The sequence below is a fragment of the Amyelois transitella genome, chromosome 10 (assembly GCF_032362555.1).
Source record: "Amyelois transitella isolate CPQ chromosome 10, ilAmyTran1.1, whole genome shotgun sequence".
Taxonomy (NCBI): Eukaryota; Metazoa; Arthropoda; class Insecta; order Lepidoptera; family Pyralidae; genus Amyelois; species Amyelois transitella.
The window spans coordinates 1550762-1577208 of NC_083513.1; the positions used below are offsets into that span (position 1 = coordinate 1550762).

The 26447-nt window shown below is 37.1% G+C and overlaps 1 protein-coding gene across 1 annotated transcript; it reads right to left on the reverse strand.

Annotated features, from left to right (window-relative positions):
- Positions 1-9050: 9050 nt before the first annotated feature.
- LOC106136812 (uncharacterized) lies at positions 9051-25913 on the reverse strand. The gene is made up of 9 exons (XM_013337465.2): positions 25762-25913; positions 22528-25556; positions 22235-22338; positions 21719-21924; positions 21170-21321; positions 20499-20638; positions 19259-19396; positions 18490-18745; positions 9051-16141 (listed from the first exon to the last, which is right to left on the reverse strand). Exons 2-9 carry the CDS (start codon positions 25360-25362, stop codon positions 15635-15637), a joined length of 4338 nt encoding a protein of 1445 aa, XP_013192919.1. The 5' UTR covers positions 25363-25556; positions 25762-25913; the 3' UTR covers positions 9051-15634.
- Positions 25914-26447: the final 534 nt, after the last annotated feature.

Genomic DNA, 26447 nt, shown 5'->3' on the forward strand with positions numbered 1-26447 from the left:
ATCATATGTTATTTTCCTCAAAAGTTCTGGTATAAAAATCTTCCGAGCGGTAGCTTGTTTAACCTTACCATCGTCACGCTTGCGTCTTACGTCACGTGGAATATTTAATTGCGTTTCGTATTTCAATGTTTGTGGACGTAAAAAACAAAATCTTTTTATTGGAAAGATTTCCTTTAAATCAAAAATATACTTACGCTAGCGCACACCCAGTTCATGCCTCTTTTTGAAAACTGAACGTAGGCGTGATCTAAAAGAGAAACTTGTAGATATTTTATCTCATCGATCCCGATTTTAATATAATAAGTATTTCGACCTTCTCATATTTATTTACTTTGAGGTAGACAGAGTGAGACCGTCTTGAAAAGTCTAAAAGGCTACTTTCAGCTTCAGGGCTTAATGAGGATTTTCATATTATCGCTATCGCGAAATTTGCAAGTTAAATTAGCTACCACTAAATATATCATTTCTTCTTTTATCTAGTATCATTATCTTCTTATTCAGCATTTCCGCACACTGGGGACCGCAAGTCATAGATCACAGAAATCGACTTATCTCCTTTATCGACCTTTCGCTATCAGAGTGGTGAGAAGATCGCCGTTGTCTTGTTATCATTGTTGTACCGTCAACAAACATTACAAGCATAGAGGAGATCGGGAAAGAGGTATAGTCACATCATGCGAAAACTTGCGAATACTACCTAGTTTTTAAATTTGCGCCTTGGACTTAATATGGAGATACCTCTAAGGGACAAATATCAGGCCTAACATCGCTAGTCGTCTACACCATACCCGGATCAAAGAAAAAAAGGAAGATTGTGGGCGACCCCATGGTGAAAAAAAATTCATACCTCTAACCCCAAGTTCCAATGCATAATAAAGTCGAAGCAGATACACGCAGAGGGCATCGGAGATGATCAAGTAGAATCAATCCAATTATCTTCTACCTATGCAAAAGGGAACACAGACTGAGTGATTGACTAACACATTAATGTCAGATTTGAAATAAGACATGTATTTTCCTTATGTGGTCTAAGGGTGGGGAATAACTGGAGAAGATTTTCCGAAAACGTGGATACTAGCCGCGGACGGCGACTCTGGTATTAAAAAACTTAGTCTCTGTATTCATATCTACTCTGCATTATTTATTACCGACCTCCTAGTGCAGGATGGAGATTATTTCATTACTGCTCGACACGTGCAGCCTGCAATCATATTAAACTGGAATGCACTGGGAGCTGCCAGTTTTAAGGACTAAGACATTGGTCAAACCATTATGTAGTTACGTAATAAAGAACAGTTCAGAATTTCTAGAAACGTTGTTTAGTTTCTAACCTATCGAGTGTTTACATTTAAATTATAATTCACCTTATGAACTATTGCTATATTATCATTGAATTGTTGAGAACTTGATATTTAATTGTACACAATGAAAATATGTAACACAAGTGATATAAGATTTTAATCGGAGCTGCTCATATTTCGGACAGACAGACCGCAGAAGAGCTCTTAGAATCTTTTATCTTAAACTTAATCAAAAACTTAATTTCTATTCCAATCGCCATTATCCAAATACCGAATCCCAATTATTCCAATCCCTAAGTCACCTTTTACAACATCCATTGGAGAAATATAGAGTGGTTTTATGCTGAAATGCTGGCCCTTCATTGGTAAAATTTTATTCGTATTTTTTTCGTTTAAAGTTATTATTTATCTTGTCGATCCATCAACATACATTGACAGTGTGTTACGAATTTGTTTTGCAAATGAAAATAACACATAATATCCGAGTGGATAAGATAATGGCTGAGATAAATGCCCTTTGTACCCAATGGAGGTGTGTCTTTTGCACATTACACTTCCAAAATGGCCGACTTATTTTGACATTGAGACATTTTGTAAGTTAATTTAGCTGTCTACATATTTATTATACATTACTTGTTTAGTATGCTTTGTTAATTACACTGACAATATAAAAGCATTATTGGAAACCATTTTTACTGTTACTCGTAATTTTTATTTGAATGTTATAAGTTTGTTTTGATTGTATTTTATCTGTGGATAGTGCTCCTCGACTTTGGACTAAAAATAGATTAGATAATTTTATTCTTTCTTAATGTTTTAGTCACCAAGTTCGTATAATGTTCATTTCACTTTATTATACTACCGTTTTTATGTCGTGTGGTTTGTGTTAGTCAAAGTATACTAATCCAAAGCATACATACATACAAGAAGTCACGTCTATTTATCCCATGTGGGGTAGACAGAGCTCGACCGCCACCAAAGGGAAGATCTTCCGCCAGGCTAGGTTATGCCTAGGGAACCGCGGCTCCAATGTTGTTGTGTCGGAGGTTGTATATATACTCGTATGCTCTTATCCGAGAAATCTTTGCTTGCGCGATTTAGACTTTTTAAAAAGTCTAAATCGCTATCCAGTCGCGTGATTTTTGTTTTTGTGTCTTGTGACGTACAGATGTCGCCACAGTTACGTATCCAAAAATACTTAAACATACCAAGACCCAGGCCAATCAGAATAAGTTGTGTTTTAAAAAGAAAAACTATCGCAAATTACGTTTTATTAACTTGATTTTAAAAAGATTTTATATGATCGTTATCATACAAAATGTTTGTAAGAACGGTTTACAAATCCATGCATCCTTTTTATCCATCCTTTTGGTAAATTTGAAATATGCTACGAAAGCCTACGACGCGCTACAAGATGCAACGACATGTAGCACCTGTAGCGGTCGTAGCAAAATTATAACGTTTGCATTTTTTCAAAGTTTCATAATAATTCCTAAAGGAATCGTATCAGATTCCTTTAGGAATCATAATGAAATTTATAACGTTCGTATCAAAATTATAACGTTTGCATTTTTTTCAAAGTTTATATAATACGATTCCTTTAGGAATCTTAATGAAACTAACGTAAATTATAACGTTTGCATTTTTTTCAAAGTTTATCTGATACGATTCCTTTAGGAATCATAATGAAATTTATAACGTAAATTATAACGTTTGCATTTTTTTCAAAGTTTATCTGATACGATTCCTTTAGGAATCATAATGAAATTTATAACGTAAATTATAACGTTTGCATTTTATTCAAAGTTTATCTGATACGATTTCTTTAGGAATCATTATGAAATTTATAACGTTCGTATAAAAATTTTTTTTAAAACGTTTGCATTTTTTTCAAAGTTTTATTATGATTAAAATTGGCCAATAAACTTGTGATTCTACTTTTAAGCGACGGGCTAGCATCCTGGCACATTCCTGGCACTATTTGAATCTCAATCCCATCAAATGCCATACAGCTGAAGGTGGCATTTCGGTCTTTTCGAGACTCTTAATTTATGGCTATTATGGGTTAAAGACGAAATTGTATGTATGGCTTAATAATATTAACAGTTCCACCAGATTTTGAAAAATACCTACTATTATTTTTTTTATTAACGTATTTTTACCCATTGTATGACATTATCCCTTATTACCGTATATATATAACAACAAAACATATGATCACGTCTATATCACTTCGGGGTAGACAGAGCCAACAGTCATCAAAAGACTGAAAGGCCACGTTCAACTGTTTGGCTTAATGATAGAATTGAGATTTCAATAATGACAAGTTGCCCATCGCCTAAATGAAGCAACCCAATTTTTTTAAAGTCTTAGTCGCCTTTTACGACATCCATGGAAAAGTGATGGAGTGATCCTATACTTTTCTAATATTTGTACAGGGAACCTATTTTAAATATAGTATTGTTGAGTATCTATAGTATCTCGTAACACAAGTTTCGAACTTACTTCGAGGCTAACTCAATCTGTGTATTTGCCCCGTATATATTTATATTTATTTATTTATACTATATATTTGGCGTGTGGAGCAATTCAACTAAATATCTTATTTATAATCACGCGTAACTACACTGTTTATTACATCACAGACAGCCAAATGATTATGATAATTTGGCTTAGCTAAACGCAAAATCAGATGAGGTTATCTTCAGAACTGAACATTGGTATACTTACTTGACTGCCCTTATTTACAGGTCGGTGACCCAACACGATGATACGATTATATTTAGATAACAATACAGACTTATTTCTTAATTAAAACAAAAAAAAATCTTGAATGAGCGATAAGGGAATGAGGCGAAACGGGTGATGTGTCTGTGAAGGCTACAAATTGGAGAGAATAGCAGATCTCAATTTGTTTAATTGTTTTTATTTAGCGAGGCTCAATAGTTTTGTTTTTATTATTGAAACTAGCTTTCCGCCCGCGGCTTCGCCCACGTGTAATTCGGTTATATATAGCGTTTTTTAATGATCTCGACAGGGCTTTTTCTTCCACAGGCTGAAATCTTGTTACAACTGGAATTAAATATAGCCTGTGTTACTCAGGGATGATGTAGCTTTCTAATGGTGAATGTTTGAAATCGATTCAGTAGTTTCGGAGTTTATCGATTACATGTGTAAACAAACAAACTTATAAAAAAATAGATTGTTCCTCTTTATAATATTAGTATACATACAAATCTATATAGAAAAAGTAATGCGAGACAAAATCATCGTCTCAAAAGAAAAAAAAAACAGGATTTATAGGACGAAGAGGCCTTACAGGATTTCCTTCTGTTTAAGTATTTGCATCTGATAGTCATCATCCCATGTGAATGAGCTGATGATGGAAGGTACAACTCCTCAACGGTTAGGAGTTGAAAGAAAATTCTTACGAAGTTATACGTACATGTGAGGCTATTAGGTTGACCTGATAATAAAAAGTAAATCTCATTAACGTTAAGAATTTAGGTGAAAATGGATGCGGACAAATTTCGTCTCTTCACTTGTTTCCTTTTAGCTGTTTGTATGGGTAGTATAATAAAATAGGGATTTAAAGGCGTGATGTTATTAATGTTATGCATGTATGTACATAATTATGTATGTTATTATGTATGTTAAAGAGACGACTGAAAGTTGTCATACAAAGTCTTTTTTTTAAGGATGGGAAATCATCAAATGACCTCTCCCGCTCTGGGTGGAACGGGAGGGAGTGTCAGACTTTTACTGACTAAAACCCACCTCGTTCCTTCAGTTGCCCTTTGCGTTCCGGGGCCACGGTATCTCGTTAGAACTTTCCCGCAGCCCCGGCTCAGTTTATCCCGTTTCCCCCCCTTGGGGGTTGACATTTCAAAAATCCCTTCTTAGTGCTCACTTATGTTACTAAAGGAACCTCTGTTCAAAATCTCAGACTCCTATACCGAGCGGTTTCGGCTGTGCGTTAATAAATCAGTCACCCAATCGCACCCCCTAAATCACGATTGGAGGGTAGTTTGAAAAAACTTATAATGTCAAACATATTTACTTGCCTATGTACGTGTTCATGCCAAGTTTCAAGTTTATAAACCCAAGGAATAAGATTTTTCATAGAAACGTTTTTACCCCTTTTCCCCCCCTTGGGGGTTGAATTTCCAAAAATCCTTTCTTAGTGCTCCCCTACATATCCCAAGGAACCTACATTCCAAATTTCAGCTGTCTACGACCAGTAGTTTCGACTGTGCGTTGTCTGTCAGTCAGTCACTCAGTAACGGAAGAGTTTTATATATATAGATTGAAGAACATAGCTGCAAATCGTTAATTTGTTTATTTATTTTTATTAGCGTGGAGCTCAGTGCCCATTGTTTTAACATCTAGTTTCAAGTTAAAATATAAATTTAACGTGATTACATATATATTAAGGATTAATTAGATTAAGATATAAGATAAAGATAAGGATTTGAGATTCCTCTTTTAGGCGATGGGCTAGCAACCTGTCACTATTTGAATCTAAATTCTATCATTAAGCCTTACAGCTGGGCATGGCCTTCAGCCTTTTCATGACTGTTGGCTCTGTCTACCCCGCAGGCAAAATAGGCGTGATTGTATGTATGTGACATATATATTTTGTTTTTGCTTTTTACGCTAACTTCATAGTAAAGATTTTGAATGAGTAGGTACTTTTAAAATAATATGTCGTTTCCCCTACTTATTTAATTTGAAGTCGTGTCTATATTATGTGTCTTTTTAATTATTATTTTATTGTTAATTATTGATCTTTCACCATTGCCATGGAATAAAATTAGTGACAAAAGTTACCTCCTATCCTTAAAGATTAAAAGATGTTTAAAAAGGTATATTAAAACCAAACATGCATACATAAAATCACGCCCGTTATTTCTTGGTAAGGTAGGTAGAGACTACGTCTTTCCTTTAGCAAGAAACCCTGAAAATTCCTTCGATTCATTCACATTTATTAAGGGACATTATCGACTACAACGCCATCTATCAATAACACTTGTGACCACAGATGGCGCACGCGCACATGAGACAAAATTGAAAGGAAAGACATACTATCAGATTATTATGGCGCACGCGCACATAATAATCTGAAAATAGAGACGTCATGATTTTTTTTAAGTGATCCCAAATCCTAATCCCAACTTCTACTGAACTGGTAACGTTTTTACGAAACTTTTTAGACGTTTAACTTGTTACATGAATAAATTGAAAATAACTTTATCTTTCTATGTTCTTATCGGCTGCAGTGAGGTGGTCAGTTATTTTTAAGACTGTGTAGATTCAGGTCAGACTCGAATCAGTTTCATTTTATTTTTATAAAAAACCTAGCTTTACCCACCGGTTCCGCCCATGAAAAGTACCCCTTTATCCTTCCATACTATATGTAATTGTAAATATACAAATTGTCACGGACATCGGTTCCGTGGTTTTGACGTGGAAATACTGCAAACAAATACACAAAAGCACGTTCACATTTATAATATCAGTATGGATTTAGAAATAAATACGAACATACAGTCACGTCTATATCCCTTGTAGGATGGACAGAGCTGCTCAGCTTCAACTGTTTGAGATTCAAATAGTGACCGGTTGCTAGCCCGTAGCTATAAGCTAGTAAGAAGGATCCCAAGTTGATTAGCATTTCCCATAGTCGCCTTTTACGAAATCCATTGGTATGATATGGAATGATCCTATTCTGATGTGCTGGGATAATTAAAGATACGGAACTACTTAGTATACAGTGGGTTTATCATGCCTATGCCTAATGGTCTGAAAAATGTAGGAATAGCGTTTTTTTATTTATATCCGCAGCAGCTTTACCTGTATTTGTTAGCGAGAAAATAGATTTATTGTGTATTTATGTTTTTTAATATAAGAGTTGCCTCTTACGATTTAGTATTTCTATTATACTCCACCTTTTACACTTCGCATGTTATTAGGTTTTATGTTATCTTAGATAGGTTCTTAAATGGTCTCTGGTAGTTTTTATTTTCAGCCAAAGCGGTGAAAGGTTTGAGATTGATATTCACGGGAAGCTTATTAAGTTGTCTAAGTTCTTTTTGCCTTTTTATGAGCACTATCTTCCTTTCTCCTTCTCTTAAAACACCTCTATCCTGAATAAAAGATAAAAGACAATATATTTTGTCTAAATTGTCATCAAACAAACATTTCTCGAATTTTCGTCAGTATTTCGGCAACAATAATACAAACTTACATAATAATTGCGTTAAAAGTTTAAACAAACAGTTAAAAATATACTAGATTAGTGGAAAATAACAATCCATAACATATACATTAGGTATATTCGTTTGATTACAGTGCATCATTGTTCGTGAATGTTTATAGTAGATGCGATTATATCTCGAACGACCTTTTAAGATAAGCAATGGACAATTATTGTCCATAGTTTCTGGATCATTGCGTTTATTGATTTGATAAGATTCTTTGACGCTAACTCAAAACAATGACGAAGTAAAGCGCATGTCACACTGGGAGCTAAGGTCTCGCTAGCGATGTGGGCGCGACCAACAATATAAAAAAGAACTTTAAACAATGTGATGGCCGAAGAACCACGGCGGTGGTGCAATTAGCTTGAAAACCTTTGAAATCATGGTGTATAATTCCGTGTGCTTTTTGGGAGTAATCTTCAGTAACGAATTAAGTAATTAATTATGTACTCGTAAGTACTTATATGTCTTCTGAATAAAATTTAGAATTAGAATCAAGTTTTAGAAGCGAACATTACGAAGTCCCTTTCTACTTAACATTTTTTATTTCCATTAAGCACAAGAATCGGAATAATAGAACGCTAATTTTGAGTGAATTTAGACTAATAGCTGCTTACATGACCACATGCACTATGCTGAAATATATGTGAATGCTTCACAGAAATACGATGTATAATTATTATGTTTGTTTTATTTTCTCGACCTCCGAGTCGGTTTCTTGTCGAATTCCCGTCCTGAAGCCTTCAGGAAGAGGGAGATTCGATGTCCCCTTCAATAAACATACTCTTTTCTAATACTTTAAATATAATAACAATATTAAGTTACATAATTATAAATCTTTAAATATCTAACTTTTTAATGTTGAATTTGTACTTAGCTAGCTGACATAGCTCCGTTCTTTGTGACAACGTCCTAATCCGTTATTTCATTGCATAAACGCAAGCCTACGTAATTAAAACAAAACGTAAGTACATTCGTACTAACAACGTGGGGTTTATTTGTAGGCGAAAGTTTCCTCACAAAACAACTGGAATTTAGCAGAAATATAACTACGTCAATTGTTACGGGTGGCATATAACAAATACGCATCAATTTCCCTTAAGTTTATGACGTAGACGTTACGAAACCATAACTGTATCAAATACGACAAAGCTAGTTAAACCACAGATTAAAAAACGTTGTGTAAGTTTTACACGTATTACCATCAATCGGTTAGATATACAACTTTGTATGATCAGTCTAATTCATATCTTTTGTAGTTTGTAAAACAAAGAAATAAAAATAATGTAAAAAAACAATAACATTATAAAGCTGTACCTGGGCGTCAAATGGGTACCTTACCTATCTACTAATTTCAGAAGCCCGTGACCGCCAAAAAGTAGGTGTATTGTGTTGAATATAAACTATGTGTGTATACACTTCTTCCATTTATAATTTTTTGAATATTTTTATAAAATAGATAAAAATAAAACAAATTTCATAAGTTCTTAATATAATTTATTGCAGACACGACCAGTAACCCCGCATAACTGGGGCCCGAGTCTGGCCAGCAAACGCACAGTCCATATTATATACAAACTCAATTTCTATATCACCTGCACCGACAATATACAAACTGTGACGATTGTTCAGAAGACTCGGTTCCCTTTTGGTGTACGACCCACGTTATAAAATATGCCTATTATTTACATGTAAACTAGAAACTTATAATAGTAAATAAATAAACAAAATCCGTCTAGAAACCAAGTGCGGAGGAGTACGAGGACTTGGACTAAACGAGCGAAGTTTTCGAGTAATAACTAAGAGTAACTAAGCTTTCAAGAGTACGCATGGCTTGTGTTTAACAAAAAATCACGATCAGACAATTAATTTTCTGTTTTCGGTGAAAAATCTTTACTTAACAAGTAAATACTGAAAAAAAAAAAAAAAAAAAAAAATTGAATTTCAATACCTCCGCTCGTTTCGCCGCCCATCAATAATTAACTAAACACAACTATGTAAGTTCAGCTTCCAGTTTAAAAGTACACGAGATCATTTATTTTTATATGCAAGAATCATATACGTTATCTTTTGAACACAGCTGGTGTGATTCATGGTTTTTTTTTTCTTTCATCACCAAACGGTTAATAAAGCACCGCATTCACTAGGCGACTTTTGCGGTAACCTATTAAATTAACGAACATAATCTTCGTTATTGTTTACTCAGAAACTCAAGATTTTGGAGGCAAAATCATACTCAAAGCAAGTCTGTTTAAAGTTTCTAAAGCAGAATAAATGGTCAATTCGATCTGAGATACAGGTTTAGGTTTAACCCGCGGAAAAATAACCAACCTGAAAAAGCAATGCATACCATTATGGTTACGATTACGTAATGGTTATGGTTCGTGTACCTTACGTAGGTTTCCAGATGGGTTATAGGTCTCACGGTCCAATCACTGGGAATACGGCTGTGACCGAGACTTGAAAACTTTGTGATAATTCCAAGCCTACATATTTGAGAGCCACTATGCTCTCATATGTACAACCAGCGGCACATCAACCTACCCAAATTCACTGCAAATTGATCTCGTCGTAAAGTTCCAGGGTGAATTGATATACGGTTGAGTGCATGTTAAATTGAATGATGAATAAGGAACATATCCTTATGTTAGAAAAGCGAAACAATAAAATTTTGGTATACTCACAAAATAACTGCCTAGTGAATGTGATGTCAAAAGGCACAGACTAAAATTGAAATAGACAACATAAATGTATGAAAAGCGGGCCACATAACTAGTCGTATTAAGTATACTGAGTTTTAATAATTTACGAAATAATGAACAAAGATCTCTAGAAAGGTTCAATGTAGAATAAATTTCTAGGCTTTTATTAATACGACAGTTAATACGTTATATGTATAAATTGCGTTGTCTATTTCGATTTATGTCTATGCCCGAGGTAAACCTTCATTTGCTTGTCAATGAACAAATGGTAGATCACCACAATATATATAAGATCTTACAATCTTGGCGTATTATTACAAATTAATAATAATAATAATTCCAAATATTTACATTTAAGTAAATTGAAATAATTTAATCTACTTATTACATTACAATTTCTTAATAAAACGGTGATACTGAATTCATATATCAACGAACAAATATTACTTTGAAACATACTCTGAAATTCATCATGCACAATATTATGTATGTGAAATTGATTATGGATTTCTTGAATTTTTCGTTGTAATAAATAACAAGTGACATGTATGTAACAAATTAATGAATATTTATTTAAAATTATAAAGTAGGTATACCAAAACTATTCGAGTGAACTGTATACCAAACATTAGTAAAAAGACAATTTTATGGGTGAGATAAACTTAATTGTCTATGAGGGGGCTAGTTTGCGTTTCATCCGCAATATAGCTCTCTCTCTCTCATCTGCGTGTTCCCGGTTGCACCCTCCACAGAAGTGTTTCGGGGCCCGGTGGTCACCTATCGACATTTCTCTCTCCACTTGGTCACCGGCAATATAGCGAGGTATGCTATATTTAAAGCTGTAACCCCTATAAAAATAGTGGGATACGATAGAAATAAGATAGGTTACTATACATAAAAAAATATGTTTATGTTAGAAATGTCATGAATGAATTCTTAACTTAAATAATATTATACATACATACTTGAAAGGTACAGTGTAGATATTTCAAGTTATGTTCCAAAGCTTTATTTAAAGGTAAACTCCCCCCTTGTTATTGGCAGTTTTGTGAATCCTACGCCAACGACTTAAAAATATATATAAAGTTAAAGTCACATTAAAATCACTTTTAACAAAAAAGTCAACAACGAATGTTATGTCATTGCACAAATTGTAGACGCATACAAAGCACTAATAAATTATAATAGGACGGCCCTCATAACGTTGAAACCTTAGACCATTTAAAGACAGACAGCCTCAGAATCGACAACCGACCTATACTTGTATTAAATTGCATTTATTTTAATCAAGTATGTGACAATTTCTCTATACATATGCGAACATTTCATTTTAACTTTTCGTTTCATTCAACCAATCATCAAAATCAAACAAATAGAAATAATAATTTTAATCTCAACATGGCTTCCCTGCCGGTATCGCAAAAATGGCATTACATTATCCTTGATTATTAAAAAAAAAATTAACATAGATAAACGAAAGAACATTACATTTCACACTAGTGTGTGAGTTGTGCGTGAAATCGTTTTTTTTTCTAAATTCAAACAGGTCTATCAAACGGACATTTTCTATAGTTGACTATGACTTGCTGGCATGGTTACCAGGAATTCGCTTCTTTAATATTTCACTTCGGACGCTCATATTAAAGCCAGATTTACATTACGAAATTATTTGCATGACAATTGTTTTACAAAAAATATGCGCATAGCACGAAACTACTCCAGTTTCACAAAAGTAATGCATGAATTGTAAAACCGAACGTCTACACGTGAAATTACTGGTCAAATTACTTTTATCAAACTAATTTCAAGCCACTGATTTCGTAATGTAAATCTGGCTTAGGTAATATTATGTGACGTCAATTACATATATAGGGGTTCTCTGTTGTTAAATAAATAAACCGAAACTCATGAAATAATATCCGTTTAAAAAGACTTTTCTGCTTAGAACTAGTGCACTTTGTATGCGTGTAAAGGTGATGTTTCACAACTACAAAAACTGTCAAAGTATTTTTCTACTACTTACGCCAAACTTAAAAACGAAATTAAGTATATAACAATACAATAGAAATAAATAAAATTAAACTAACTAATTAAGATTAATATTATGTTTCCCGTTAACAAAACTTGTGATAAAAAAACACACACACACATGTGGTATGGTATTGTTAGTATTTAAAACAAAAAGGTTGCGTGCAAGTTCGACCTCATTGGACCATAAAAAAAGTTCATTGATTATGTCAAAAGGTCAGATTTGAAAAAAGTTTTTTTAATAATATTAATAAAGAAAAGAATATGACGATGGCCAAATCTGAGTCCACCAAATTGAGCTAATAACCGGCACGACCGTACCATCCTTTGCTGGAAGTAATTCAAGCCCTTAGAAGCCCCGAGTCAATCTATTTATTTAAAATGTAAAAGTTTTTCAATATTGATGTGATAGTTACTTATGTAATCCATTAAGACGGAAGTTCCCTTAAGTAAGGACTAAATTAATTAACCCACTTGGTATTACATGGATCTCACAACTTTACACGGTAGAAAAACTGTTTTTTTTTACATGAAGATTTTGACAGGATAATTTTGTCCGGTGCCAATTCAAGGTTGAAGTAAAAAAAGGCGAATATAATTGAATTGCCCCAATATTAAACATTTTAAATTTAAATTCAATAAAAAAATCCGTGCCGCCATCACGTGAGCGATGGCGCAACATCAACCACTATTGTTTCATCCGTCTGTCCGTTCATTGCGATAAGATCTGACCTTATTCTGTTTTATTTTAAGATCCGCTAGAGGTCGCGGCAAGCGCATGTCGTTAATTAGTAGAAAAAAAAAATAGGTATTTAATAAAATGCGCCTTTGAACAATGAATGGTCCGAGTCACGTAGACTTATCGCTGTAATTTTCCATTGTAATGTGTGATAATATATGCTGTAGGTATATATATTAACACTTAGCACATTTTACTTAAGATCAATTTCATTATTTTTAATAATGAATGGGTTTTATGGTGTACATATATAATAACTAAAAATTATTCGTTATAAACTTTAAGCAAAACTAAAATGAAATGTGAAAATAAATACCTACTCAAAAATTTTCGATCGTGGGGTAAAAAAAAACAACGGCTAACTCTTATACGCTGAATCGTAACTATGTCCGTATATGTTGTTTATAAAACTTATGTAAATAAATAATATATGGTTTGTTAATCAACATTTACTATATTTTCTTCATTTAAATCTGGCGAAATAAAATTTGAACTATTTATTTCATTAATTTGCAAATGTGTTAAAAAAACCAGTCGCAACCTCTTTCTTTTTTTTTCAAAAACATTTTTCTTTCATAGACATACATTTTACAGCAATAAAGGCGCTTGCAACAAATAATGAACACAAATAAAGTCGATTATAAAAGTACAGTCAATAACATATTATTATATCATATTTATTTAAACCTTGGAATTATAATTTCTTATTATTGTTTTTTATTAAAAAGACGTTTTAAGAGCTGAGACAAAATCCGCAAGGAGTTTGTTTGTCTTTTCATATATTCAAAACTTACTTAAAATGTATTCTTGAATATTGATTGCTGTATTTCCCGACATCTTTTCCTATTTGAAGTAGTCAAAGTCAATATACAAATTCAATTTTACTCTAGTTTTACTTGACTTCCCTTTGCAAATCTTCGTAAAAATCTGCTTAAGAAAAATATTAAAGTAATTTTAACCCGAAATTTACAGAATCGTAATGAATGTGATGGAAAAATACCGCACTTAGATAACACACGTAGGTACAGTCAACCGCATATCAATTTTAACCTCTGCTCTAAATATCATGAAATAATGATTGTGAAGGTGATATGAGCATGACTGTACCGATATTTAAAACATTAAATTTTTTAGATAATTACATACTTACAAAATCACGCCTTTTTTTCGGACCACGTCTTTCTACTTGCCACGATCTTTGCATACTTCTTTCGCATCATACACTCTCATCATCCAACTCTCTTTATGCAAGCTCACCGGTTTCAGGTACTCTTGACAATAGACAATTTAAATTAATTTTATTCCATTTTTAATTAAATGCAAATCTCTCAAATCAGATTCTAGGATAAAAAAAATATCTACCTACGCACTAAAAAAATAATGTGAACTTAAAATATACCCATATTTTTTTTTTGTTAATTTTTTTTTTATCTTCTTATATTAATCAGTTTCAAATAAACATAAAGATCGATCAGATTTTATATCTGAAATTAAATATAATTTTCCTGCCAAGGTAGACCGCATTTTAATTCACATTTTCTTTACAAATTGTGAAAGTTTTTTTTTAAATTGATTGTTAGTTTTTGTTTTTAAAAGACTTCATCGATATTGTATTTCTTGCAAGCACCTTCGCTTTAGGAAAGATTTCAAAACAAAAAAGTTATCAGTGACGGAAAATAAAAATGTTATTTAACGTGTTGAATTAAAAAACATATATAATAATAAATAAAAGTTTTGTATAGCGGGGTACCTATACCGAAATGCCCTTTCAATTTGACTACTGTACATAGCGCCGCCTTACAGAGTAAAATGTAAGCTTTCCGTCAACCAATCATGTCCGTTACTTTCAAATCACACGATCTCATTGGCTGATTCGATAAATTAAATTACGAACGCGTTCTTTTGTGAATCTCTGTGATCTGTTGCCGCGAAAATTACTCGCTTATTGGAAAAAAAATTGATTTATACAATTCTTTTTCAAAACCATTTTATTTTAGAGTAATCATCTTTTATCAGACATATATATTGACGATACAATCAGCTCTGTAAGGCGGCCGCCATCAATTTATTAACAGCAAAATGCATTTTCTATACTCCGTTACAATATACACACTTGGTCCAGTATTTACACAATTAAATTTGAAATTTACCTACTATTTACATATTTTGAACGTTACTATACAAAACAACAAAATATCGTCCAAGAGACAAACCGTGTAATCAATTGAAATAAAAATATATATTAGCATCGGCAATTACAAACCAATTTTCAACTTCAGAATAACGTATATATATTTTTTTTTATCAAGTATGTTATTGCTTTTATTTTCCAATTAAACTTTGTCTCTATTTTGAGGTAAACGGCAGTATTGACGGTAAAATCATAAAATTTTATTTGTATTCAAAGTATTTTAATAGTACAACTCAAGAAGAAATATTGTAGGTATAATTTAATAGTACAACTCAAGAAGAAATATTGTAGGTATAGTTTAAAATAGACTTATTTAGATGCTTATTATTATTAATTACCCAAGTTTTAGTGACACTGGACAAAGACATGAAACAAATGTCAATACTGCCACCACCTATCACTTGTCTATGAAATTAGGCCTCCGTAGCCACCGATTCCCTGGTGTGGTGTATTTTCACATGTTTATTATGATTGGACTTATTGCTCGATGTCTTACCACATATATTACACGAGAACGGTCTAGCTCCGCTGTGGACCTTCATGTGTTCGGATAAGTAATAACTTCTATGGAATGACTTACCACACTCGGGCACCTTACACACATACTTCTTGGCCATTTCATGTTCTCTAACATGCCTCTGACAGTTATATTTCCTTATGAATTGGCATCCACAGTAGTTGCATGTGTACGGTTTGACTGACTTGTGAGCGTTCATATGAGATATATATTCGGTTTGACGGATGAAGGCTCCTTTGCATAGGGTACATTTGAAGGGCTTCGCTGAACGGCTCATGTGGGTCCATCGGTGGAGTTTGAGGTTCCATTTGGTGGTGAATGCCTTGTTGCAGATTATGCAGAGGAACGGTCGCTTGCCGCTGTGGGTTTGAAGGTGGGCACGGAGGTTTGTTCTGAGGTAGACCTAAGGAATGGAAATGTATTATTTTATTGGTACTCATGGAAGAGTATGGTAGTTTGGAAGGAATTGTTTACGAATGTAAATTTGAAGTTTGAAGGTTGAATCAAATATTTTTAGATACCTACCCTTTTTTAACCGGACCAGTAGTATTAAGGTGGTACATACCTATATATCTATTTCAACATACATATAAATCACGCCTTTTTACCGGATGGGTAAATAAGGAATGGATTCTTAGCAAACTCAGTGTAGTGTGTTTCCCGGCACCAATACAAAAAAGAAAAAGACCACTCCGTCTCATTCCCATTGATGTCATAAAAGGCGACTAAGTAAAAGGCTTATAAACTTGTGTTTCTTTTTTCTACGACGTGCAAGCAACCTGTCACTATATGAATCTCAATTCTCTCATTAAGCCAAACAGCTGAACGTGGCCTATCAGTCAAGACTGTTGGCTCAGTGTAACATATACATGATTAAATGTAAGTAATGTAAAGTACCCAATGTCCGACAGACCACCAATGATCGACACATAAAAAGTAAAATAAAAAAAGGATATACTAATGTTGTGTATTTGAACGTAAACGAAGCATAGGTTATACACAAGGTTCATCCAGCTCTCATTGCAAGTGTCACTTTCTACATTCGGTTATTTTGATAAAAATGGTGGAGCTTTAAATATCGACCGGCAGAAGTTTTTAACGGAAAGCCAGTTTTATTAGTGAAATCACTAAGGAGGTGAGTAAGGTTTATTGCTCATAACTTTTTTCGGTTTAAAGCTACCATTTGAAAATTTTAGGCTGGGTGCACGATTAATGGACCATTAAATATTGGGTGTCCATAAATAGAACATGTCGATTACTAGATCTCGATTATTGGAACATGTCGAAAACCGGTTGTCGGTAAATGGATTTCTGCAGTCGAATATTAGGCCAAAAATACCATAAATCTATATTGGTATATCTTGTAAATTTTTATATCACATTCATTTCTACTTTAATATATCATGCAAAATACCCTAAAATTTTACTCAAAACTTCAAAATATGATAAAATAATAAAAATAAAACAAATATTGTAAAAATACTAGAGTTCGTGCGTTAAAGTGTCGATGATTGGGGGTTTTACCGTATGTCTCCGAATGCAGATATAACCGACCTGCTTGCAGACGGGGCACGGCACGTTGTCCACGTTGCCGCGCCGCGCCGCCGTGTAGCACTCGTGGTGGGCGTGGGACATAGACATGATGTATGTCTCTCAATACAAATATCACCGACCTGCTTGCAGACGGGGCACGGCACGTTGTCCACGTTGCCGCGCCGCGCCGCCGTGTAGCACTCGTGGTGGGCGTGGGACATAGACATGATGTATGTCTCTCAATACAAATATCACCGACCTGCTTGCAGACGGGGCACGGCACGTTGTCCACGTTGCCGCGCCGCGCCGCCGTGTAGCACGCGTGGTGGGCGTGGGACATAGACATGATGTATGTCTCTCAATACAAATATCACCGACCTGCTTGCAGACGGGGCACGGCACGTTGTCCACGTTGCCGCGCCGCGCCGCCGTGTAGCACTCGTGGTGGGCGTGGGACATAGACATGATGTATGTCTCTCAATACAAATGTCACCGACCTGCTTGCAGACGGGGCACGGCACGTTGTCGGCGCTGCCGCGGCGGGCGGCCGTGTAGCAGTCGTGGTGGGCGTGGGATATAGACATGATGTATGTCACCGACCTGCTTGCAGACGGGGCACGGCACGTTGTCGGCGCTGCCGCGGCGGGCGGCCGTGTAGCAGTCGTGGTGGGCGTGGGACATAGACATGATGTATGTCACCGACCTGCTTGCAGACGGGGCACGGCACGTTGTCGGCGCTGCCGCGGCGGGCGGCCGTGTAGCAGTCGTGGTGGGCGTGGGACATAGACATGATGTATGTCACCGACCTGCTTGCAGACGGGGCACGGCACGTTGTCGGCGCTGCCGCGGCGGGCGGCCGTGTAGCAGTCGTGGTGGGCGTGGGACATAGACATGATGTATGTCACCGACCTGCTTGCAGACGGGGCACGGCACGTTGTCGGCGCTGCCGCGGCGGGCGGCCGTGTAGCAGTCGTGGTGGGCGTGGGACATAGACATGATGTATGTCACCGACCTGCTTGCAGACGGGGCACGGCACGTTGTCGGCGCTGCCGCGGCGGGCGGCCGTGTAGCAGTCGTGGTGGGCGTGGGACATAGACATGATGTATGTCACCGACCTGCTTGCAGACGGGGCACGGCACGTTGTCGGCGCTGCCGCGGCGGGCGGCCGTGTAGCAGTCGTGGTGGGCGTGGGACATAGACATGATGTATGTCACCGACCTGCTTGCAGACGGGGCACGGCACGTTGTCGGCGCTGCCGCGGCGGGCGGCCGTGTAGCAGTCGTTGTGCGCGCGCCGCACGTGCCGCGTGAGCGAGGCGGCGTGCACGAACTTGTCGCTGCAGTAGAGGCACGCCTTGGGCCGCTCCTCGTGCGTCTCCGCGTGCCACTGCAGCTTGGCGCGCGAGTGGAACACCAGCCCGCAGCGGCACACGAAGTCGCGCACCTTCGCCTTCTTCTGGAAGTGGTGGCGGTCTCTGGGGGTGGGGGGGGGGTGGTACAAATTTGTTTGTTTATTAAGTATTAAAGTAGTAGTATTATAGTTAAAGGAGTAATAATAAATACATATGTTCTGGTCGATAATAGAAAAAAATAATACGCTCCAGCTCTTGCCCGTGGATTTAGTAAAATGCTACTAAGGGATAGGTTTATAAACTTGGATTTTGTCTTTAAGTATAAAATGAGTAAAGTAGTAAAAGTATAAAATTATACCTTTCATAGACATAGAAAAAAAAGTGGACGGTGTGTGGCTTGAAAAAAAGTGAAGCGCCGTAATGGCGGCATTGTACGCATGTGTGAGCAACATTAAACATGTCATTTAGTGAGACGTAATGGCGGCCGGCTGTCACACTATTGGCGGGAGTGCGTGCTTGAGGTGTGTATATACACTATTTGTGCTTCATTTTTCCGTATAGAAAAAACTCCGTCCGGCGTTTTTTTTTCTATGTGTATGCCCAAATACGATAGAATTGTAAAGTGACTGTAGTTACCTGTGCTGCACCATGTTGGAGTATCTGCGGAAGGTGTCGTCGCACACGGTGCACTTGACGGGCGCCCGGCCCGTGTGCGCGTTGTGGTGCTCCATCAGCTTCTGCCGGGTCACGAACCGCTTCTCGCACACTTCGCACCTGGTCATTGTGAACAAGGTTAACATGGTTTGGTCATGTGGAGAGGATGAATGAAAGCAGTTTGACTAAGCAGTGGGAAGGCTTAGAGTGACATATCTTAATCGCATCTGGTCATTGTGAACAAGGTTAAGACGGTTTGGTCATGTGGAGAGGATGAATGAAACCAGTTTGTCTACGCAGTGGGAAGGCTTAGAGTGACATATCTTAATCGCATCTGGTCATTGTGAACAAGGTTAACATGGTTTGGTCATGTGGAGAGGATGAATGAAACCAGTTTGACTTAGCAGTGGGAAGGCTTAGACGGACATATCTTGATCAAATTAAGAATGGTCAGGTCAAAAAAAGGGTCAGGTCAAGAGTACCCGAAACCGCCGAGCTAGCTTGAAGAGATTAATTAATGTGGAGGAAATGAAAGAAGTATGCAGAGATCGCGGCAAGTGGAAAGATGTAGTCTCTGCCTACCCCTCCGGGAAAAAAGGCGTGATTTTATGTTAATATCACTACACATTATATTGTATTTATGCTCGTATCTGGGAAAGTTGTGGACGGAGTTGAAATATTTGGAAAGAAGGTTTTCTGAGGAACGTGCGAAGCCGGGGCGGGTCGCTTGTTAATGTGAACGGTTATTGTCCCTGTTTGAAATGTTGAAAAAAGGGGTGAAGGGAACACATTATTTTTTATGTATGTAAAGCGTTACATACATATAAAATAATGTGTTTTCGCCCCAAAGTGATTGGTAGTACCCGCCCCACCTTCGCACGGTTATCATTTATAGAAATAAATCTTCATCCAACATCCCTTTTTTCAACATTTCAAACAGGGACAATAACCGTTCACATTAACAAGCGACCCGCCCCGGCTTCGCACGTTCCTCAGAAAACCTTCTTTCCAAATATTTCAACATAAAAAATAATGTGTTTTCATCAAAATTAGATTAATAGTTCGAACGTTATCGCTATAACTTTCGAACTGTAAATCTTATTTTGATGAAATTTAAAATGTTTATATTATAAAATGAATTTCTTAAGTTCGTGGTGAATAAAATCGCTCGATTAGTTTTTGAGATATTCACAAAAGTTTTAGTACATTTGTATCTACGTACTTGTAATTCTTGATTCCCAAATGCGTCTTCATGTGCAGCGCTAGGTTGGCTCGCCTGAAAAAACACTTCCCGCACGTGAGACACTCCAGCGGGTGGATTTTCAGGTGGGCGTGGAAAGACAACTCCGTCAGCTGATCCACCTGGAATTTTTACATTTATGTTGGCAACACTGACAAATTACAGGTCGAGAGATAAACAGACAAATTATCAATGTGGATGAAGCGAAAGAAGAAAACTAAATAAATATATACGGGACAAATTACACAGATTGAGTTAGCCTCGAAGTAAGTTTGAGACTTGTGTTACGAGATACTAACTGAACGATACTACAATAAATACTTATATAGATAAACATCCAAGAACCAGGCCAATCAGAAAAAGTTATTTACTCATCATGCCCTGGCCGGAATTCGAACCCGGGACCTCCGGTGTCACAGACAAGCGTACTACCGCTGCGCCACAGAGGCCGTCAAAACTAGAACAATGTACTAGTAAAAAAATAAAGGTTACGTTACATGCGCGTTTAAAACCTCGGTATTATACAGGGTGACTATAAAAATGGGCTCAAACAGCTCAGAAGCATGGGTATAGTCTATGTTTAAAAGGATGCAGTTGTTTTAAATGTCACCCTGTATTATAAACATAAAATTAACTTCAACAACTCAACTGACCTTGCAAGTGGGGCACACATAGTCCTTCCTCCTCCGTTTGGGCTCCTGTTTTATTAGAGCTTCGATTTTGGGCTTGGCCTCGTTCATAACGTCGTACACTTGCAGTATTGTAGTCGCTATTGTCTTCTTTGAGTCTAACGTAAGCAGTGTACCTGAAAATATTTACGATTATACATTGTGTTCGCTGTTCCAACCAGTGTTTGTGGAGAGATATTGCTTCATGAAAAACAATATTGTCGAATCGAAAGTCTTACTATTAATAATTTTAAACAATAATCTATACTTATATTATAAAGCTGAAGAGTTTGTTTGTTTGAACGCGCTTATCTCAGGAATGTCGCCTAAAAGAAGAATCCCAAGTTTATAAGTATATCCCTTAGTCGCCTTTTACGATATCCACGGGAACGAGATGGAGTGGTCCTATTCTTTTTTTATTGGTGCCGCGAACCACACGGCAAATTCACGAATTCTTAATTCACGAGACGAGAATTCGTACAACCTCTCTATGAAACAAGCCCCTACAGAAGGTACCATTGAATGATAACTTACTGGTTGGCAAGCTTTCTTCAATCTTCTCCTCCTTCTTAATAGTTCTAGCAGTCACCATTCGGCTGTAGGAGGTCTTGGTGGAAGAACACGTGGGTAAAGCGTGTGCTAAAGACTTGTGGGACCGAAGTTCCTTGGGAGATGAGAATTTGGCGCCACATTGAGTGCACGTGCAAAGTCTGCTCTTTGCGAAGCGTAGTTCGTCGCCACTGTAATATAACAAAAAAAAGTTTAATCTACTTTGAAAAAACATAGAACAAAATGAAGACGAGAGATCTATCAAAATAATTATACAGTTACATTGCAAAAATTACTAACAAAAGGGTTTAAAATTGTCACAAAAATTCTATTAAGAGATTCTACATGCCTTTAAAATGTCATCAAAATCAGACCCACGTTTCGAAAGTTTACGCGTTACACGCAAAGTAATTTTTTTTTATTAAATTTTGACAGACGAATAACACTGCATTTTACGTTTCACGCGCGTTCAAATGCTATTGAATGTATGTTTTTACTTACAGGTTGTCCGCCTTCTCGTCAGGATCTACCTCGGAACCGTCGGACACCCAGCTCTCGCGCGCTATGAGGTCATAGGGCTCCGCTGGCGTTACCTCCGTGTACATCTGTAACATATAGGTACATGTCATCAAAATACTATCAAACAGCAAAAAAAATTAAAAAAAAAATGCTATGATGAGGGACAGAGAGAGCAAATGTAATGGCTGGAACGGTTACAAAGGTATAACATGTTCGTTTTAACTATCACAATTTACGATTTAGAAGAAATAAAAAAATATGAAGTGAATGCTTACCCCGGTCCATGGTGATTCCATATCGCCGTTGCTCTCTTGGCCGCTAAGTTCGCCACGCGGCGGCATCTTCTCGTCCGCGCGGATGTTCAGCGGAGCCTCGCTGCTTCGGCTCTCACTCAACACGTCCGCCTTGCTGTCCCGCTCACCGCTCTCCTCTCGCATCTCAGAATAATCTATCCCGCTACTCTCCGCTACCTTATAACTCTCGTGTACAAAGTTCGGCAACACGAACTCATTCTCCTTCTGAGACGATTCACCCCAAATATAAATCCCATCCTTCTGGGTCTCCTTAGAAAACGACGCTTCCCCGCGGTCGGTGTCGAACGATTCCACGCGATCCGGTGTGAAGTAATCCGCGTAAATGTTGTCGCCAAAGTAATTGTCGTTCATCATACTGACAAACTGCTTGTTCTTAGATGTCGCTTCTAGTTCTAACAGCTCCCTGTGATTTGATTCCTCGTCGAATTCATCTCCTGGTAGGTGCGAATACGCTATGACGTTGATCGGCCGCAACGTCTCCAACGGCGTCAGGCCACGATTCGACCCGCTGGCTTCGTTGCTAAAACTCTCCTCATTACTGGTATTAACCTCCTCCTTAACCTGCACTACATCTATACTTGTTGTAAAACTGTTTTTCACAGTGGAGGGTTCAGGCTCTATATCCATAGACTGCTCCTCCGTATCAGCATCAAAATCATGATCATCATTTTGATCCTCCTTCTCCACAATCTGTTCCACAGACACAGTCTTCAATTTACTGGTTTTCTCCTTATTTTCAATTTTCTCGGGCTGATGCATTTTATTCATTGTGTAGTGTTCTGGTGATTTATTAGAAGATGATGCTCTTGGCTCTATCTCAACTTCTATATCATTATTTAGAGGGAAAGGCTTAGCATTCTTTATTTGTAAAATTTTCTTGTGCTTCTTTACATAAATGTTATTCAGTCTTAATGTATTATTCCGGTATGTTTTCACAACTGGTTTATTACTAGACGCTACACTGCTGCTACAGCTTTGACTGCTGTGGGGTTTAGGGGACATTAAGCGGCGATCAGTGGAGTTGTCTCCCTGCTCCGATAACTCACTACACGGAGACACGGAAGGCTTTTCATTACATATTAAATCAGGGACTGGACAACTATCAGAGAACTCTGTGTCTATCTTACTATCAACTACTGTGGATTTGTTTGAGTTCTCTTTGTAAGCAGGAGGATTCCCCACATTCTTTATCACAGAAAATGTGTGCGAAACTAAACTGTCTGCACTCGATGCAGAGGGCTGCGTGTCTTCTGACAACTGATTGTTATCACTATCTTCTAAGTCGGGCAATATCTTCTCAGGAGAAGGGCACCTTTCGGGATAATCTGGATCATTTGAACCCGTCAGATCCATGATTGTGTTGAGCATATTCTTATGATGCTGAACAGGCACTTCGACCTTTATGTTACTGAGAATTTTGAGACCTTTCGTCGTAACTGCCGAGTCACTTTTAGCTTCTATTCGTTCAGTTGGTGCGTTGTCATTGCCGGATTGACTAGAGCTAGGGGTGCTGGGATCAGGTTGAGGTAATGTTGTGCTCGACACTGCTTCATTGGCAGGTGCTTTAGACACTATTGGGGCCACTTCTATTATTAGAGTTTTATTTGCATCACGGCTGGATAAAGTCTTATCAACATGGCTTGAACTTGTATTAGAGGTTGTGGTGAAAACAGTAGAATTGCAAGCCTTTGGTATGATTTGCTGTGGTGTAGTATACATACATGAGGAATTCCCAAATTGGTCCACAACCATCACATTCTGATACACGGAACTTGTTTGGGCTACATTAGTAACATTCTCGTGGCTGGTCAATACCGCAGGTATGCTCGAAACGAAAGGTTTACCATCAAGGTTATGGACCATTTCTTGGTATATAATTTGCGAATTTTGAGTAACAACAGTTGTGCCCGGTGTAAAAGCACCTGTTGGGATCTGACTGAACTGGCTGCTAGGAATTGCACCGGATATACATTTTGTATCCACCATCTGTCCAGTGGGCAGACTGTTGCTCACGATCATGTTATTCTGTATGTTCTTATGAAGGAATGTTCTACTCGTAGGAACTACCACATGCATTGGCTTCACGCTTGGTGCTATATACTGAACACCACTTACGTTTGTCTTCACCAGTATGTTATTTGGTTTAGGCATAACCTTAACAATGTCTGGGCCCCTGCTCTGTACCGGAGGGAGCAAGGTAGTCTGCAATTTGACAGCAGGGCCTGCAGCTGGCATGTTGTGACTGAACACAGCAGAATTGCTATTGAGGGCAGTATACTCTGCACTCCTTGAATATTTGATCTCCCTGTCATCCTGTGGATCTTGCATGTAAATATATTGTTGTTCAAATTCAGGTATAGTGGGATAACTGTTTTGTACTCTATCAGTTTTCATGACAAATGGTGCTCCACTGAACTGATTAGCATGAGTTGATGTATTACTTTCAAAATTTATATCACCAATTCTTATATCTGGTGTGGCATTTCGAGATGAACTCAACACTGAATTTGATTTTGGAGGCCTACTAGGAGTTCTTCTCCAATATTTATCATGGTCGGAGTTGCGATGTGAACTATTCCATCTATCCTCGGTGGTGGCTGGTGTCCTAGAGCGACTCCTATAGGAACGCTCTGAATGAACAGGTGTTGATGTTCTACTGCCATAACTGCTACCTTTGTTGGCCAAACTACACAATGCTTTAATAACCTGGTCTTTGGGATGCGTATCTAAATGAGACTCCAAGGTCATACCATTATGTAGAAAAAGGGTACAAACTGGACACTGCTGTTGGTCCATGTTGAATGTGGACAATGACGTTTTGTCTCAGAACCAGTCGCGGATTAAAAATCAATTAATTCTGTCACAGCGCACTCCCAACCAGCCGCCACATCTCACAATGTTCGTGACGCGCACGGCTACAATATGCACACAAGGATCCTGTACTATCCACAACAACACATATCTTCGTCGTAAGTCGTCACCTTATCGATCTGTCAGAGAAAAAAAAACAATATATTAATACAAACAACAATTCCAAATAACTGTTAATTCAATAAACGATACGCACGTAAGACAAAAGAAAACAAAAGGTAACAATAAAGGCCATTGAGTTATAAAAAACTTAAGCTTTTAGGAACATTGTATTCATACAGAACAAACGATGATTAACAAAGGATTCATCCACATGAGGCTTACCTTATTGAAACAATTATCATGAAATATCCATGGCATTCTTAACTTTCCTCAAAGATTAGTTGGCTAAGGTACATAGGCTTATTCTAAAAATATTTCTAAATAGTCAGACATATTGCAGACATTTCGTTCAGCAGTCAGCTCAGCACATATTACGATCCATTTGACGCAACTACTAACAAAATGTCACTTGCCTCGCGGCATAGAAATTCTTTTGAAATTAACTCGTTCATTTACAAAATGATGCGTATAACGGAAAATTAAAATTGACTGCTTATTACATAGTGCTGTGCAGAGTGCTGATTAGATTAATACCAAACCAGTATATTTATCACTTTCTTTTTGTTCTATAAAATAAGGGGATAAGTATAATTTCGTCAATTCATACTGGTGTCCACTTGTCAGATGCCATTTTGGTTACCTTTACCTATCTTTAGTGTTTAGTTCTCTTTACGCAACCGATTTGAAAAACAATATTTTAGAAGTTTATAGTTTACGGCTATGCTCATCATAAATTGTTCGATTAATACGTTGTCCTGATTGTTTACAATAAGTGACCAAATTAAATTTTCTCATCGAAAATATTTTTGACAGAGCGTAAAAATTTTTTCCTCACGCTCTTTCTATACATTAGTTACTGTAGTTTCTTTGGTGGTTTGGCTGGCATAGTATATTTAGTTTGTGTGGCT